At 38.3% G+C, this 19,890-nt stretch overlaps 1 protein-coding gene across 4 annotated transcripts in view; it reads right to left on the bottom strand.

Moving 5' to 3' along the window:
- Nucleotides 1-19,890, bottom strand: part of ADAMTS6 (ADAM metallopeptidase with thrombospondin type 1 motif 6) — a 142,072-nt gene that overhangs the window by 39,204 nt on the left and 82,978 nt on the right. For all 4 annotated transcript variants that reach the window (XM_026670542.2, XM_087958364.1, XM_087958365.1 and 1 more), the window contains 3 exons: nucleotides 19,599-19,706; nucleotides 9,315-9,460; nucleotides 6,547-6,610 (listed from right to left, as the gene is read on the bottom strand). In XM_026670542.2, the coding sequence (XP_026526327.1) occupies nucleotides 6,547-6,610; nucleotides 9,315-9,460; nucleotides 19,599-19,706 (318 nt within the window). The remainder of the gene's footprint in view (nucleotides 1-6,546; nucleotides 6,611-9,314; nucleotides 9,461-19,598; nucleotides 19,707-19,890) is intronic.

Raw genomic sequence — 19,890 nt, 5'->3', positions numbered from 1 at the left:
GGACTAATCCATATATGAATATCTATAGAAATTCAGCAAAAGTGTCTACTTTTATGAATAACTTTGTTAATGTGAAATCTAAATATATCAAGGAAAAAAGCTACATTAAATTTGAGCAGCTTAATACTTCTTTAAATAATCTGATACTGTGAGTTGACTTAGTGTGATGACCCGTAGTCTCTCAAAATAACCCCAAACCCAAAACATACATTAAAGTCCGGTAATGCCTTCAACTTACCTTCACTGTTTTATTAGGCACAGTTTAAAGTCACAAAAGTAAATAATGAGGCAAAAGGAAAACCAAAACAAACCGCATTGACGAGAGTTCCGAAGCAAGCCAAGATAATTAATCATACATTCTAGGAAGGTAACCAAGGAGAGTCCATGGGAAGAACACCAGCAAAGATAAACCTCTTTCAAAGAAAACAGTAAACTTTGACTCCAGCAATTCTGACTACACAGTTACAAACTTATATACATAGCTCCCAGCTGCAAGCCACGAGGAGGATCATGATAATCTCCTTCTGAGTAGACCTCACTTTTCCCTGATCCTCTCCTCCCTACGTGACCTAGGATGGATAGGGGATGGGCCTGGATCCTCCTCTGATTGCTCAGCTGGCCTCTGCCCTTCCCCAGCCTCCTCCACCACTTCTGGAGCCACACTCCCACTCCCTGTTGGCTGTTCCTCCTCTTCCTCAGAGTCAGTCTCCACCAGGGGCATGACATTATTCCCCCCCGCATGGCCCGCTCCCCCAGGAGCAGGCAGACGAGGATGTTGAGGAAACCGAGCATGAAAGTCCTGGACCAAATGAGGAGCATGAACATCATTGGCATCGACCCAGGTGAAGTCCTCTGGTCCATAATCTTTCCATGCCACCAATTACTGAAATTGGCCTCGCAACTGGCGTGAATCTCAGATGCTATCCACTTCGTACTCCTCCTCTCCCAGAAGGGCTACTGGGGTCGGCTGTGATGGAGCCGGTCTATGCGGACTGTCGGCCGAGGCAGGGACTAACAGGGAATGATGAAAGGATGGATACGCATGGTCCGTGGCAGGGAGAGATGATAAGCCAAAGGATTGATCACCGCCTCGACCGGAAAGGGTCCCAAGTAACGGTGATCGAGCTTTTTCGATGGTCACGTCGTTGGTAAGTATTGAGTAGAGAGCCAAACCCAATCACCTACCGCTAAAGGTGGAACATCGCGACGATGTCGGTCTGCAAACCGTTTATAGTCCTCCTTGGCTCTCTCTAGTTGATCGCGGACTATGTGGTGCACAGCTTTTAACTCCTGCAAGAACGTATCCACTGCCAGAATTGGGGAATCAGATGGGGCTAAAGAAAAAAGTCATGGATGAAACCCATAGTTAGCAAAGAAAGGGGGCACATGGGTGGATGCATGTTGAGCATTGTTATAAGTGAATTCTGCCACCAGCAGCACTTCCACCCAATTGTCTTGTTGAGTATTGCTGAAACACCAGAGGTACTGTTCCAAAATAGCATTCACTCTCTCTGTCCCCCCATCAGTTTCGGGGTGATGAGCAGAAGACAGACACGTCTGAACCTGCAGTTTCACAAGTAGGGTCTGCCAGAAGCATGCCGTAAATTGTACCCCCAGATCTGATACCATGCAGTCTGGTAACCCATGCAACCGGAAAACATGGGAGATAAACAATTGAGCCATTATCTTGGCCGATGGAAGACCCGCACATGGAATAAAGTGAGCCATTTTAGTCAACATATCCACCACCACCAAAATGGTTGTGGCACCATTCGATGGTGGTAACTCAATGATGAAATCCAATGAAACTGCCCCCCACAGTCGTTCTGGCGTGGGCAAGGGCTGCAAGAGACCAGGGGGCACACCAGGAGCATACTTGGCTTGGCGACAGATCCCACAGGACGCCACATATCCCGACACATCATGTTTAAATCTCGGCCACCAAAATGTCCTAGAGATGAGGTGCAGTGTTTTGAACACCTCAAAGTGTCCCGCCGCCGGACTATCATGACATTGACGTAGGATAAGGCCATGAAGAGGACCTCCAGGCATGTAAATGCGATCACGGAACTGCAGCAGGTCCCCAATATATGCCCAAGGGGTCTCTTGTCTCCCATTCTCATCCAATTCTCGATGTCGAGCTGCCACAAATGGGTCCTAACACTGTGCCTCCTGAATCCTCACTCGGAGGTCCACAGGTTCCTCGGTGGCCACAAACCGCTCCAACGGAATCACCGTCCAGGGCAAGATTTTATCCTCCCTTCGGGTATACTCGGGCTTCCGAGATAGGGCATTGGCGCGTTGATTCCCTCCACCTGGAACATAGGTCACCCCGAAATCAAATTGAGCAAAGAATAAGGACCATCTCACCTGATGCTGGTTCAATGTCCGAGCTGTACGTAGGTGTTCCAAATTGTGATGATCCGTCCAAACCTTGATTTGGTGACGAGTCCCCTCCAGGTGGTGCCGCCATGTCTCAAAAGCGACCTTAACTGCCAATAGCTCCTAGTCCAAATCGTATAGTTGCGCTCTGGAGCCGACAACTTCCAGGAATAATAAGTGCACGGGAACAAGGTGCCTGCGGGATCATAGGCCTGGAGGAGCACCGCACCAACAGCCGCATTGGAAGCATCTGTTTCCACCACAAATGGCTGGCCTGGATCAGGGTGTTTGAGGATAGGCTCGGAAGCAAAGGTGACTTTCAACGCCTCGAAAGCTGCCTGCTCCTCAGCACCCCAATGGAACTTCTCCCCCTTCTTGAGCAAATTAGAAAGGGGAGCAGTCAAGGCAGCAAAGCGGGGAATAAATGTGCGGTAGTAGTTTGCGAACCCCAACAGTCGTTGCACATCCTTAACCCACTATGGAGGTTCCCACACCTGCAATGATTGTATCTTTTCCGGGTCCATTTCCACCCTGGCAGGTGAAATACTATGTCCTAAGAAGTCAATCGTGGTTTGTGCAAACTGACACTTCTCACGCTTAGCAAACAGGTGGTTATCACGCAAACGTTGCAACAGCAGCCGCACATGTTGCCAGTGTTCCTGCAGGGAGTCTAAGTAAATTAAAATGTCATCTAAATAAATGACCATGAATTGATCCAACAAATCACGGAAAACATCGTGCATGAAATGCATGAACACAGCTGGGGCATTGGTTAATCCAAAAGGCATCATGGTATATTCAAAATGCCCGTACCTCGTCCGGAAAGCTGTTTTCCACTCTTCCCCTGCACAAATGCAAACCAGATTGTAGGCCCCATGCAAGTCCAACTTCATAAAGAACTTAGCTTGACGAAGCCACTCAATCAGTTCAGGGATGAGGGGAAGCGGGTACCGATTCCTCACTGTGATTGCATTCAACTTGTGGTAATCACAACACAAACATAGCTCCCCCGATTTCTTTTTTACAAAAAGCACCGGTGCAGCCAATGGGGAGGTAGAAGGCTGGATAAACCCTTTCCAGAGGTTCTTGTCAATATAATCCCGCAACGCGGCCAACTCTGGTTCCAACAGGGAATATATCCGACACACCGGCAATTTTGCATTGGGCAACAAGTCGATTGGACAGTCATATGTCCGATGCAGAGGCAACTGGTCCGCCTCCTTCTCCCCAAACACATCAGCAATGTCCACCAACTCCGCAGGTAGATCCAGGTCCATGGGCGTAGCCACACTTCCTGCACAGGAGCGCAAGCAATGGTTGGTGCACTTCCTATCAAGGAACTGCACAGCTCCAGATGACCAGACAATCTGTGGATCATGGGCCTGTAATCATTCCACCAGAAAATGAGGCACTGCGGTAACGTAGAACACGGTTTCCTCTACATGCTGCCCAATATGCATGCAAAGGGTTTGGTTGCAGGAACCACAGGTCCCGAATGAAGGGGCCGACCATCAATCGTCTCTACCATTACTGGTGGGGACACTTGTTGCTGAGGAACGAACCACTGCTCTACAAAATGAGCATCCATGAAATTGGCTGTGGCCCCTGAGTTTGTGGCCCCTGAGTCGACCAAGGCTTGGATCTACACTGTTCCCACACCAGGCACGAACACACTTGCTGTCAGCACAAGATGCTTCACCAATGACAATTGTGGTGGAGATGTCAAAGGTGGCGAGGATGGCAAGGTTGGTTAAGATGGCGGGCCTAAGGATTTTACATCCTGACCTACAGACCCCCATAGGCCAAGCAATGCTCATTTTCCGCCATCGCAGGCGTCGCTGCTGTGGATGTCTTAACAGGACACTTGGCCGCAAAATGGCCTCGATTGCCACAATAGAGGCATAAACCATCACGACGACATCTATCCTTTTCTAATTGAGTCAGGCGAGGGCAGCCAGCCCCCAACTGCATGGGTTCCTCCAAAGGGCGCTGTCTTGCTGGAAACAGATACAGTCTCTGTCCGTCGTCACACCCATCACTGCTGAAGTCTAGCATTGATACGAAGACACAGATGCATGAGCTCCTGAAGGGTGCGAGGGCATTCAGTGCGTGCCAACTCATCTAGGAGCTCCGACAACAAACCCTCCTGGAACTGGTCTAATAGTGCTGCCTCATTCCACTGTACATCCTGAACAACCATCCAAAAACTAGCAATATAATCCATGAGTGAGCCACGCCCCTGCTTCAACTCTCTCAAACGTCTGTTTGCTGTTTGGCTTTGAACAGGGTCCCCAAACATGGCCTGAAACTGACGGCAAAACTCGGCGTAATTGTCCAACACCTGGTTGGGCTGGGTCAACAGAGGCATCACCCAACATGCTGCAGAGCCTGACAACAAACTAATCAAAAACCCCACCTTATCCCGGTCAGTGGGAAAGTCCTCAGGCCGAAGGCTCATGTAAAGCTGGCACTGCCCAAAAAATGCTGGAAATTGGGCCAGCGAACCATCAAATTTATCTGCCACTGGGCATTTTTGGCATGGCCGGGCAGCTTGCATTTGTGCCACCTGTGCAGTCAAAAGAGCCACTTGCTGGCTTAATTGGGCAATCTCTGCTCTGAGCTGATCCATGGTCACCCCACAAAAAGCAAAAATAAGTTGGAGTCAAAATGTGATGACCCGTAGTCTCTCAAAATAACCCAAAACCCAAAACATACATTAAAGTCCAATAATGCCTTCAACTTAACTTCACTGTTTTATTAGGCACAGTTTAAAGTCACAAAAGTAAATAATGAGGCAAAAAGAAAACCAAAACAAACCACATTGACGAGAGTTCCGAAGCAAGCTAAGATAATTAATCATACATTCTAGGAAGATAACCAAGGAGAGTCCATGGGAAGAACACCAGCAAAGATAAACCTCTTTCAAAGAAAACAGTAAACTTTGACTCCAGAAATTCTGGCTACATAGTTACAAACTTATATACATAGCTCCCAGCTGCAAGCCACGAGGAGGATCATCATCGTAATCTCCTCCTGAGTAGACTTCGCTTTTCCCTGATCCTCTCCTCCCTGCGTGACCTAAAATGGATAGGGGATGGGCCTGGATCCTCCTCTGCCTTTCCCCAGCCTTCTCCACCACCTCTGGAGCCACACTCCTACTCCCTGTTCTTCCTCTTCCTCAGTCTCCACCAGGGGCATGACAATTAGTGATCAATATATGTGATAGACTAGAGTACTTGTATTATATTGACTTGGCTCCAACAACAAGCTGCTGTACTCTTGTCAGTTGAAGCTTTATCAATTTCCCATCTCAGGGTTATATATATGACGGTTGTATCCATATGTATTCAGGATTTCCAAGATCTCCCTGGACTACTTGAGGGAGATAGGAAAACTATCATTTGTTTATTTATGGCGTTTTAGCTTAAATTTCTTTTATGTTTCATATAGTTTTGTTGTTGTTGTTAAATTAAACTCCGAGGCAGTCCAAAAGCTAGGAACTGGAACAAAGCACTTAACTGCAATTGAATATTTTTCCATCTGATAGATATCAGGTCTTCTGTTTTAATAAATGATTCTGCTTCTCTCAGTTTTAATAACAAATATGTAATCCATCAAAACAGCAAATAAAAAATCTACACAGTAGAATTTATTTACATGAGGCCCCAAAATGAAAAGAGTCAAAGGAGGGAGAAAGAAAATCACTTTGTTTTTGAAGTAAATATGTAACCAATATGATTCTGTTTATGAATATTTAGAATTTTAGGGAGTAATGCGTTTTAAATTACAAAAAGAATAGTGAATGCTGATACATGGCAAATTTATTTCAAGCAAATCATTTCACTTTAGAACACCCAAATATAAGAGTTTGATATAAGATGGGTTGCTGTATAAACATTTTAAATAAATAAGCAAATATCTTGGTCTTCAAATGACTTTCACTTCCCCATTGGGTCCCAGGGCAATAGTGATGTCATTGACTAATACCCCTCAAGCTAGAAGTGCCTTGGTGGCTACCTCCGGGTCCCATCAGCTGCCAAACATCTATTGTTTCTGATACAGCAGAGGCTTTCTGTAAATCACCATATGCTAAATAAATAACAGAATTCTTACCAATATACAGGTACATTTGATTAGATTTCAAGTTAATTTTGATCTACTCACATCAATGTTACAAGAGCGATATCGTTTCCTTTCTCCAAGGCAATATTTTCCTCCACCAGAAGGTCTGGAAGAAAGTGTTTAAATTTTATGAATATACAAAATATATGTATATATAGACATACATACATACATACATACATACATACATACATACATACATACATACATAATATTTTTCAAGAACTTTAGACTGGACCACTATTAATATAGATGGCAGAAATATTCATAAATGATTTTAAACTTAAAATATTTTATTCAATATTTGTTTCTAGGTTTATCACTATTTTTAAAATGTAGATACTTATTTTTCTTCTAATTAGTTAAATTATAAACACCTGAATTCAGCACCAGTAAAAGTCTGTAATATTGACAAAGAAATATAGTTTATAATGTTCCATTTCAACAAGTTGTTTCATTTAGACCTATTTACTTGCTACTTCAGGAAATGTTTAAAATTAATCATTTAAAAAAAAATATTTTCTATTAAACAGCACTGCTATTAAAATAAATAAGAGGTTATGTATATGAGCTAAATGCCTTATACATTGATATTGCAGTCCCTGAAGACCTCAGTTATATATCAAGAAGAAAGATACATTTTATTTAAAAAGATGATTTACAAATACATTCTCTGACTGGGTATCGGTGTACTGAATATAACTCCTAACTGTTAGGCTATGGGCGTTAGTAAGTGGGTTTGAAAAATTCTGCAATGGTGCAATGGTATGTAAGAATAAACTTGGGAGACAGGAATAAGAGCCACAATCAAGACAATGGTCAGAAAAGTGGCAGCCTATCCTGCAGAAGGAATGTTGGTGGGTCAAATGTCTCAGAAGACACCTGTCCTAGTTTTTTGGACTGTAAAAGTAATGGGGGGTACACTTGCAAGATTCGTTTACTGTAACTTTGTAATAAAGTAGAGCCTACTTCTCGGTGTGCTTCTTCTCTAGACTACTTGAAAGGTTTTTTCTTCCCTGTCATCTACACACAAAGTCAATGGAGAAACCAGCAGGAAGTCAGAACTTTCAGTCACATGTGGTCTTCACTTAATGATCCATATGACTCACTTAATGACAGTAACCGGGACTTGCCAAAACTGCTCTTGCTAAACAATAGTCATATGATATTGTGGTTTATGACTGAATCACTTAGTGATAGAAATTCTGATCCCTCATTAATCAAGGACTACCTGTATTCAAGGTCAATGGCCCCCAATGTTTGATACCAGGGACTGGTTTAGGAGGAAAACAATTTTTCTTAATTTTATAATATGTTATTAGATTATAGAATAAAATACAAAAATAAATAGTAGGACACAGTGGGGAAGAAAGAAAAGTGAGGAGGGGAGGGGGAAAAGAATAAAAAAGTGTTGACTTCTGACTTTAACATCAAACCTCAACTTTTTACTTTTATAAACTAGCCATTTCTATAACAATAAATCTATCTAATCAGAAAATCAAAGTTTCAGCTGACAGAAAGCATGTAAGGCACACAATATTTGTATATTTATTGTCAATATAAATAGCCTATCCATATAAATCCTTTTTAAATTCTCGTTTTCAGCTTTTTGTGCTCTGTAACCTCCTGGTCTGAGTTAAATTGCCAACGACTAAGTTTCACATTTTATAATTACCTCACAAGTGTGGTATGGAGAAACATGGGAATAACTGTAATATTTGTATTATATAATTATAAATTCTGGGCATAACCAGAATTTCCCAATTATTGCAATTACTGGAATTTAACAACGCAGTTTGAAAAATAGTTTCCCTATTAACATAAATCTAGAAATGATTATAAAAGATGTGAGTAAAAGAAACATGTTATATGAATTAGCTCAGTAAGTAAAGTTGTTTCACGTAACATTTTGGCTAGTTTTTGAGGAATCACAAAAAATATGGAAAGAAAACTTTTTAATGAAATGATAAGAATAAAACAGAAGATGTAAACATAAGGTTGGAAAATAGCAAAGGTGCTGAAGAGAAACAAAAATGCATGAAGATAGCAAGCTTTGCACATAATTATGTAAAATTCAATAAATAATTATCAGTTCAGTCTGACAATTGGTGCAAGGCAATCTCATGTAGAGGCCAGCTGCAAAGTTCCCATAATTCTTTCCATACTAAGAAAAAGTAAGAAAAGATGTTGGTCTGAAAAGGTTTGTCAAATACTGTATTTATCTTTTTATTCTTTCCAAGTCAACAGAAAGTTTGAAATTAATTAAATATTCTGCTTTAGGATAATTCTCTAAAAACTGATTAGAAACGGATCAAATTGTATGGCAGGAGAAGCTAAGAGTTGAGGAATTAGCCAGATGCATCAGGGGTCTAATAAGCCTCTTAGATGAGAAGCAAAACATTTTCAAAGAAAAAAAAACAAGAAAGTCCAGTTGCGGTTTAGAAAAATCATCTTTGGGACAATCCAGATTTCTCCAATTCTTTGCAATGGGAGAGGCTGTTGGGTAATGTTGATGTTTGATATTTGAGAGAATCTACATTAAAAGGAATTAATTAACTCTGAGATTTAAAAAATGGAGAAATAAATTATCTGTTAAGTATAACATGTAAAATCTATTTGTACTGCATATAATCAAACATGAAACATTTTAAAGTATGTAAAGAGTAATATTTTTCTAGGTGTTTGATATGAGTTTTTGTTTTAAAAGTAGATTGATATAGCACAGAAGCATTTTGACATTTTTAATCCACATTTAAAATAATTTCCAAATATGTCTCTTTTGCTGGCGATGGCTTACTTTAGCTACTTACGCTGGACTGTCACAGTGCCTTATGGATGATGAGACTCCTCCCCCACAGGTCCTACTGCATTCTCCCCAAATGGACCAGGGACCCCAATCTCCATCTATGCTCTGAGGCCAAGTGCCAAAAGGGACACATTCTCCCTGATAACACCACTGAAAAGATATCATAAAAAACAAAGAATTAGCTTTTGATTAATAAAATATTCAAGGCAATATATATATATATATATATATATATATATATATATATATATATATATATATATATATATATATATATATTGTGTGTGTGTGTGTGTGTGTGTGTGTGTGTGTGTGTGTGTGTATGTATGTATATATGTATATATGTATATATGTATATATGTATATATATGTATATAAATAACCAACATTAGGCATCAACATTCGTTGCACTGCTAACATATATAAGTTTTATTTGATTTAACCTTGTTTAGTTATAAGTGCAGGGAAATGTTATTTGTTTTAATTTTTTTCCAACACTGAATCATAAAGTCCTAACATATGTAAAAAATTAATAAGCTAGCATTTTTTCAGTTCATAAACAGCCTTACTATCTCTTGTTAAAATGAACTCCAACAGATTTAAAATCTTATTTAAATATTAAGATTCATTCAAAGAGTGTTAAAACACACCTGTATTCGGGCTGCATTATTTAACACAGGGCTGTCAAACTCCCGGCCTGTGGGCCGGATGTGTCACGTGCTGGCCACACCCACACCCAGTTTAGTGAAGGGGAAAAGTCCCAATACGTCACATGACGCCACCGTGACAATATGAGTTTGACACCCGGCTTTAACAGAACAACAAAGAAAACTTTTCAGTTAAGAATCTTTGTAAGAGCTCTTTACTATAGGTTCTCCATTAAAAAAAAAGCATACTGAAATAGAAGTGATGTTACAATGGAAGATAAACTATTTAATTAACACTTATTTTGGGAACATAATAAAAATAATGCCAAGACACTAGAAGCAATCCAAATCTTTATACATATTAACTGGCCAAATTTTCACAGTGTATATGATTATCTGGAGTGAAATATTAAAACAAATATCATCAAAGTTTTAAATCTGATTTTTGTTATTAAAATTATGAGACATTAGGTTACATAAATATATTACTTAAACTAAATAACTTATTCACATATTAAGCAAAATAATAAAGTCCTAATTTAAAACAAAAATCTACCTGTTTTATTTTGCTTAATAAAATTGAATGCATAAAATTAAACATATCTTTTTCCTATGAAAACAGTATTTTGCATTATTTGTCTTACCTATATGCATACATACATCACACAATTCACCTTTTGAATAATTTATAAGCATAAAAAAGAAGAAAACAATAAAATAAGTGTATAAACAAGAAAAGGAAATGTAGGTGAATCTAACGTCATTCACTATATCTCGACATATGTTTTTGTTTTTGCAAACCACTTTTGCCACATATATCCATCATGTAATGATATTATGCAGTGTATTATAGTGTCATTATAATGTCACTGAACAAAGAAGAAAGGGAGAAATCCCAAATGCCAGTAAAAAAAGTTTTTATTTGCCTGATACATTTTGAAAAATGCATTTCCGCCCCAAAGATCTATACAAATATCATAATACAAAAAGGACACTAAAATGATTGGTGACAAATATAAAATATTTTGAAACAGAAAATTCTCATGTATATTTAAAACAATTCATATATATCTAAAACAGATACAAGAAGCCAGATTAGAATATTTGTAAAAATTATGTTAAATTATAGAAATAAAATATTAAAGGTAGAGGATCAGTAAGATTATTCTATCTCTTCTTATATTCAAGATGCTGGTGATATCATTAAAAAAACAGATGTACTGGAAACTTTCCATGACCTGAGCCATCTAGTGCTTTAATGTGATAATCGAATTGCACTTTCTAGTGCTTGGAGCTAAGAGAGAAGCAAGAATACCAGAAATCATTAATTGATTCCTGATTTTCATATCATATCTCAATTGCTCCAAATTAAAAAAAAATAGTTCCAATATGTGGCATCCTATATATGCAGGGCCCCAGAAACCTTTGGGTAATCCTGGCTGTTATGATAGTCATAAATTCTTGTTCTGCTTCCTCAATTGAAATCTCCAAGTACCACAACATTCGGGAACTCCAACAATAGTTCTGCGATGAGGTGCAGCAAACACAGATACAGCTGTGAAGCAGGCACAATCTCAGCTTATTTTACACATCCACATCCGTTATCTTCAGCCTTCACATCCACATCCCTTATCTGCAAAACTGTGCCACTGCCAGCTGCAGGGTCTTGTGCATGCCAATCATCATCCTACCAACTTTATTGTGGGGCTGAAGCTGACAGAATGCCTGCTCTTAAAAGAGTACATTTCTCTTTAGTGAGGACTGACATATTTATCTCTATTGATTTTTATTAATTAGAGTCTGCCATTCCCCACATTCACAATTTCCTTTTGAAATTTGTCTCTTCCACATTCTTTTATAATTTTTTTTTATTATTTGAATCTTTCATAAAAATTCATATTTCTTAATATAAGCTATTAATGAAAATATTGAAGAATACTAGAATCTGATCTGCAGCATTTCAATTGATACCTTATTCAGTGTTGATAAGGAAATGTTGAAGAGTATAATTCAAACTAGATGTACACCCTCTCAAATCAATATGACATTTTTCCTATGGGTCAAGCTATGGGTCAAGCTATTTTCTAAAGCTCCTGTAGGCCAGACAAGGAATAATGGATGGAAACTGAACAAGGAGAGATTTAACCTAGAAACAAGGAGAAACTTTCTGACAGTGAGAACAATCAACCAATGGAACAGCTTGCCCTTGGAAGTTGTGGGAGCGCCATCACTTGAGACTTTCAAGAAAAGATTGGACTGCCATTTGTCAGAAATGGTGTAGGGTCTCCCGCTTGGACGGGGGGTTAGACTAGATGACCTACAAGGCCCCTTCCAACTCTGATTATCTGTATCTGTATCTGTATCTGTGTAACTGTCTTGTTTGATAGAATGTCCTCAAATGGTATTCAGGAACGCCAATGGTGTTCCTGAAGTTAAAATAGGTCTACAGCATTTCCACAACCTACTAAAGGAGTTAGCTGATGGAAAAATGAAATAAAATTAGTATTTCAAAATCTGATCTTAATGCATTCATGTTGACTTTGTGTAAATATTAAGAGTTGTCCAACATGGTAACAGATGGGTCACCTTATGGTATGATCCAGAAACTTCTGAGATGTCAGATCACAATGACTGATCAATCATTTCCCCCTTTTTTCTTTTAAAGATTAGAGCAATATTTGCTTTGCCTTCCTTTCACTGTCTAATAATTGAAAAGTTTTCAGGGTTCACCATTATTTGCAACTATGATTCAATAGTCATCAAAGACTAGTCCAAATCATAGGCTACAATTTGCTCTGCTGCTGTATAAGCAGAGAATGCTGATCAAAACCGCAAGTGCAATCTCATACCCAAAGCAAAAGTAAAATTGTCATACTATAGCATGATATCCAGATGTGCTGAATAATATTTGACTAATATCCTATACTTGCTTTGGCTGAGAGGATCCAAGTGTCACAGAAGAGGGGAACAAATTACACATTTAACAATATTTCTGAAATACGAAATAAGGTATCAAGTAACCACTAAATAATGCCAGTCCAAATATTTGAATCAAGTTATATACTCTCCTTTTAAAATAATGCATCAAATCAAACCATTTTAAAAAGATATACATTTCAATCAAATGATCACCATAATAACTTAGAAATATGGGGGTGGGGGGAAATTTTCAACGATCTATACATACACATTGGCCATTTTAATCCTCTTACTAATCCTTAATAGTTGTTTCTTTTCTCCTTATAATTATGTGATGTGAGAACATCCAGTGCTCTTTGATTCCCTGAAGGGTGATAAGGATTAGTGTATACTTAGTTCTGCTGCCTAGTCTCAGGACTATCACTAATTGAAGATGAATGTATTTTTTCCAAGTTGATCTTGAGTTTGCTAAAGTTTTGCTAAAGAATTTAAACTGTCTAGTTTACAAGTATGGTCAAATGTCTGGTTTCTTTAGTAAGCAATTTGAATTTAATTCAAGACAAATAAACAAGAATAATCAGAAAGTTGTGGGATTCAGGGATGGAATTAGCTATCTCCAAATGACTCATATTTAAGCAATTGGCTCTAAAGTAAATGGAAATGTGTCATAGGATGCATAGAATAATGAGGTAACTCAGATTGCTCTTTTGTCAGTTGAATTAAGTCAGAATATATATATAGCACAGAAGATGTATTCGTTTCTTATACTATTGCAATTAATATATTTTTAAAATAACTAAGCTACAACTTATCTGCTTGAATTTCTTTCAACTTTGAGAGAAGTATCTAGTGCTCCAGTTTCTGTCCTGGGTCCCTGTGCTGTTCAACATTATCAATGACTTGAATGAAAGAGTTGAGGGAACACTTAAACATTTTGCAGATTACACAAAATTGGGATAGTAGCTAATTCTTTAGATGAAAAAGAGAAGATTCATAAAAGTCCAGACAGGCTGTAATGAATATGATGGAATTTAAACCTCCAGGGGAAATGTAAACTGCATTTTTGTAGGAAAAATATAAGTCACAAGTATAGGATGAGATAAGCCAGGTTTGGCAGTATTTCATATGAAAGGATCTGGTTTTCCTTGTTAATCACAAGTTAAACATGAGCCAGTACTATGATGCAACCAGTAAAAAGACAAGTGATATATGGGGGCAGGGTTATTAATATGAAAACAGAATTCAGGTCATAGGAAATAATTATTCTGCTCTAGTCTACCCTGCACAGCCTCCATTTGGAATACTGTGTCCAGTTAAGCATATCTTCCATCATGATCTATTAAACAACTAATTTTACAAAAAGAGGAGTTGAATTGAATATGACATAATTTGCTCATGACAAATTTATATTCACTCTTGTTAACTATTGCATTCCTATCCAAGTGCTAATAAATATTCTGCTTAATGATCTGTTTGGGGACCTTGCTCAACTGACAGGATTTTATTTTGCCAAGTTGTTGTCCTTCTCTTTTTTGAAGATAGGGATAATGTTTGCTTTCCTTCAATCCTCTGGGATTTTGCCTGTTCATCATGAATTTTCAAAGATTACCCTTAGTGATTTACAATAATTTCCATTAGTTTCTTCAGTAACCTATTCATTCAAATTAGCTAAGTAATCTTTTACCTTTTCCTTGTCTATCCTGAGCTGCAGCTCTTCCTCCCATTAGTGGCACAATGATGGCCAGCTAAGGCTTCCTTTCTCTTCTGAGAGAAAACAGATGTAGAATATAAGTTAAGACATTCTGCCTTACTGCCATCACCGTTACTAGTTCGCTCTTGCTACTGTATAGACTTTCTCCTTTTTCTTTTATTCCTGACATATCTGAAAAGTGTTTTTTGTTTTTGTTTTTTGGGGGGCATTTCTCACAAGCTTCAGCTCTTTCCTCATTAGGTTTTCTATCACAATCTGCAATTTCTGGCAACTGTTTTGTATCACTTTTCTGGCTGTAGTGCCTGACTTCATTTTCTATATATATATATATCCCTGTTTCCTTTTATCATTTTAGAAAGTTCTGTGTATATCTCCATTGTTTTCTTTAAATATACTCCATTTTTCCTTTTAGTATGAATTGTTTGAAGTATACCATCAGTATCTTGCTTTGCTCTTCTGAATCCAAATACGTATCTGCTCCCCTGTACAGTATACAGGTGAAACTTGAAAAATTAGAATATCGTGCAAAAGTTCATTTATTTCAGTAATGCAACTTAAAAGTTGAACCTAATATATGAGATAGACTCATTACATGCAAAGCAAGATAGTTCAAGCCGTGATTTGTCATAGTTGAGATGATTATGGCTTACAGCTCACGAAAACCCCAAATCCACAATCTCAGAAAATTAGAATATTGTGAAAAGGTTCAATATTCTAGGCTCAAAGTGTCCCACTCTAATCAGCTAATTAAGCCATAACACCTGCAAAGGGTTCCTGAGCCTTTAAATGGTCTCTCAGTCTGGTTCAGTAGGAATCACAATCATGGGAAAGACTGCTGACCTGACAGTTGTGCAGAAAACCATCATTGACACCCTCCATAAGGAGGGAAAGCCTCAAAAGGTAATTGCAAAAGAAGTTGGATGTTCCCAAAGTGCTGTATCAAAGCACATTAATAGAAAGTTATGTGGAAGGGAAAAGTGTGGAAGAAAAGGTGCACAAGCAGCAGGGATGACCACAGACTGGAGAGGATTGTCAAGAAAAGGCTATTCAAAAGTGTTAGGGACTTTCCCAAGGAGTGGACTGAGGATGGAGTCAGTGCATCAAGAGCCACCACACACAGACGGATCCTGGACATGGGCTTCAAATGTTGTATTCCTCTTGTCAAGCCGCTCCTGAACAACAAACGTCAGAAGTGTCTTACCTGGGCTAAAGAAAAACAGAACTGGTCTGTTGCTCAGTGGTCCAAAGTCCTCTTTTCTGATGAGAGCAAGTTTTGCATCTCATTTGGAAACCAAGGACCCAGAGTCTGGAGGAAGAATGGAGAGGCACACACTGCAAGATGCTTGAAGTCCAGTGTGAAGTTTCCACAGTCTGTGTTGATTTGGGGAACCATGTCATCTGCTGGTGTTGGTCCATTGTGCTTCATTAAGTCCAGGGTCAATGCAACCATCTACCAGGAGATTTTGGAGCACTTATGCTTCCTTCCGCAGAATGAGCTTTATGGAGATGCTGACTTCATTTTCCAGCAGGATTTGGCACCTGCCCACATTGCCAAAAGCACCAAAACCTGGTTCAATGACCGTGGGATTACTGTGCTTGATGGGCAGCAAACTCGCCTGACCTGAACCCCATAAAGAATCTATGGGGCATTGCCAGGAGAAAGATGGGAGACATGAGACCGAACAATGCAGAAGATCTGAAAGCCACTATTGAAGCATCCTGGTTTTCCATAACACCTTAGCAGTGTCACAGCCTGATAGCTTCCATGCCACACCACATTGAGGCAGTAATTGCTGCAGAAGGGGCCCAAACCAAGTACTGAGTATATATTCATGCTTATACATTTCAGAGGTCCGATATTGTTCTCTGTACAATCCTTGTTTTATTGATTGCATGTAATATTCTAATTTTCTGAGACTGTGGTTTTGGGGTTTTCATGAGCTGTAAGCCATTATCATCACAATTATGACAAATCACGGCTTGAACTATCTTGCTTTGCATGTAATGAGTCTATCTCATATATTAGTTTCACCTTTTAAGTTGCATTACTGAAATAAATGAACTTTTGTACGATATTCTAATTTTTCGAGTTTCACCTGTATTATGAATAACATGGTCCCTTTCTCCCAATGTTCAAGGCACCTTCACTTTTTCAACCATTACCTCCCAGTCAATAAGGATTAGGTGATTTCTTCCATCTTCAGAAGAAATTTCAAATGAAATTGTCAACAATATTTTCAAAGTTTTTTCACAGTGTCATTAATTCTCATGTAAATCTTTAGAAAGTATGAGTAACAGTAGATTAACATACTATCTGCAGTGTCATACCAGGTCTGTGTATGCTAGTCTCAAACTGTCTGAGCAGGGAATCACATGTCACAACAATATGATTATATCATATATAGGTACTCTGGGTTTTTACCTCATCTCTTTTTCCCAGAGTGGTTCTTGGTTTGTTTGATCCACTGGGGCCGGTATATTTTCCATTTTGTTCCATGAAGCCAGAATTGGCATGCTCAGGTAGTCATGAACTCTCTCCAAAAGCAGCAGCTGAATATCAATAGTTGAATTCCAGTATTATCAAATGCCTTTTGAACTTGTTTCTTTGGGCTACATATTGTACTTCCACCAGCCTTCTTTTTTTATGTTTTCTGGTATTTTCCTTCTCTGCCTTTCCTGTGAAATTTTACATCTCCTGGCCAAGAATTTATCACTTTCCATGATGTGTTTTAATTAAAAATTAAGACCTTTTACTTTTTTCCTCTAGCAAGGACACAAGTTAGTACTTCCAGAATATGTCATCTTGAATTTCTTCAAACAGTACATACCTTGTAGATCATCACTAATCTTCCTTTGTTTTCCACGTTGATTGATAATTGGCAATTCCTTGCATAATTCCACATAAAACTCCCCAATTTGCTAATTCAGGGATCTTACTCTCTGGGGAACTGGTTTCCTTATATGTCCTTTGAAACGTCTTCAACTAGGTCAGCAGCAAGTAATCTCGTCACACACAGCCAGCAGCAGCAATCAGTCAGCCATTGTAGAGAAAAAGGAAGATGTATACATGCAAGCCCCTTTTGCCTAGGCAATGGAGCCTACGTATGTCCATCAAGTTCACCTTCCTTGCTCAATAGAGTATAGTCTCTATTTCTTTGGTTCTTCAACTTTCTTCTTCCACTTGCCCTCTTTCCTTTGACTTGAACGCCTACCTAAAACTCTCTCTTTTTTTTTCTCTGCTTTTACCTACACTCGGTGACTTAAAGACATTATCTTCTTCAACGTGGTAGGAAACAATTATTTTTTTAATTTAAATAGCTATATAATCCAAAAGAACAATAGCATCTTTGAAACTAGATTTGTTTTAAAAATCTGAAAAGGGATGTAATATTTTAGCAAAGCCCCAGGATTGCCCTTGCATACATTTCCTAAAGTCTAGGCATGAGAAAATGCTAGCACCTTACTCTCGTTCATGTGTTACATGTATTGTATAACACAGAAACACATAAAGTCCGGATTGTCTTGCTCAGCTTTTTATTTGAACATCTACCGCAAGTTAATCATATAACAATAGAATGTACGAATTCCTTGACAAAACGCTCAAATGAGAGGGAATAGTTGATATTGTTTCACTGGAGTCTAAGATTATATCATATATAGGTACTCTGGTTTTTACCTCATCTGAATTCAACATGCAAAGCATGCTTTTTAATTAATAGATGTCATTGCACATATTTGTTCCACAGAATCAGACCAACAGAATCAGTATACTGAGAACACTTCCATCTTTGTAGAAGTCTACTCTTTTAAATGAATGGATGTTTACACAAATGCTTCAAAGGAAACCAAGTGCTTTAGCTCACTTCTGCAAATATGTGGAGTGCAAATATCAAGTAATAATTCTGGATGCTCTAAGATTTTCCTCATATTATTTAGAAACAAATATTCCAACCTACCCAAACCTGCCAACATTCCCTCTGCCTACTTAGAAAAAATAAGCAACACTCAAGAAAGCTTGATACATTAAAAAATAGAGAAAAACTGCAAAATTGTGGGAGTCAAATTTATAACAAGATATATTGCTGTTAAGAATCAACAGACAAAATAGAAATGCATGTTCATGCCTTACTACTACCAGAGTAGTTGAAACTTGTACATGCATAATAACAGAAACACAGTGTTGTTACAAAGGGCTAGCAGTCACTGCATTTCAAAATATCAGTTTGATACCTTCTTCTGCATACAGTTTCTATTCATTTTCTTCAATAAATTCAATAGGAATTTGATGATTTTCAAGGTTCTGTTAGAGAAAAATGTGATGGTGTGTCTGTGTATGTTTTGCTATTTAGTTAAATACCATGGATTGGTATTTATATTACATTAAATTAAATCCAAATTACAAGGGAGAGAAATTGTTCTGGACCATTTCATTTGAATTACTTAATTTTTTCCCCCATAGCATCTCACATATTGGAAGAACATTATAACAGGATTATGCTTTCAGAACAAAAGCATGGAAACAAGCCACAGCTGAGAATTCTTAGATAGTATTATCTGTTTAGCAATAGCAAGCAATAGGACTTAGACATATATTGCTTTACAGTGCTTTACAGTCCTCTCTGAGCGGTTTACAGAGTCAGCATATTGACCCCAACAATTTGGGTCCTCATTTTACCCATCCTGGAAGGATGGAAGGCTGAATGAACCTTGAGTCTCGTGAGATTTGAACTGCCAAATTGCAGGCAGCCAGCAGTCAGCAGAAGTAGCCTGCAGTATTGCACTCTAACACTTCGCCACCGTGGCTCAATAAAAATCACATAATGAGACCACATCAAAAAATAAAAATAAAAATTTAAGATATATATATAATTAAAAAGTGAATTAAAATGAACATTCCATTTTGTTGGTGCTCTATTTATGCTTATTATTTCTTACATAACATTTAATAATCCTCTTTGGCCTTCTGAAACTTTCTGTGCCCTAAAGAAAATTAAGAGACATTTAAACTTACCCCCTTTTCAATGCTCCCAGTTTGGCAAAGAGTACCTTCAGCTGCTGGAATACTGTTGGTAACACAGCGATTACTTTTGCTGAGACACCAAAGCTCTCTACACACTTCCTGGGAAAGAAGGCAGAAGCAAGTTGTTCAGAATAACTGAATAATAATGCTCCTTAAAATATATTTGTGTTGAAAGTCCAAGATAGTGTTCTAGATGCATATAAAAAAGAAAAGAAAAACAAATTGAAATGAATTTTAGAATATTTATTAGAATGGAATAACTCACATTTTAAAAAACCAAATT

The sequence above is a fragment of the Notechis scutatus genome, chromosome 2, assembly GCF_049901735.1.
Source record: "Notechis scutatus isolate UNSWTSFEM ecotype Mainland chromosome 2, rNotScu1.2, whole genome shotgun sequence".
Taxonomy (NCBI): Eukaryota; Metazoa; Chordata; class Lepidosauria; order Squamata; family Elapidae; genus Notechis; species Notechis scutatus.
This window is presented reverse-complemented; position numbering and strand designations above follow the sequence as displayed.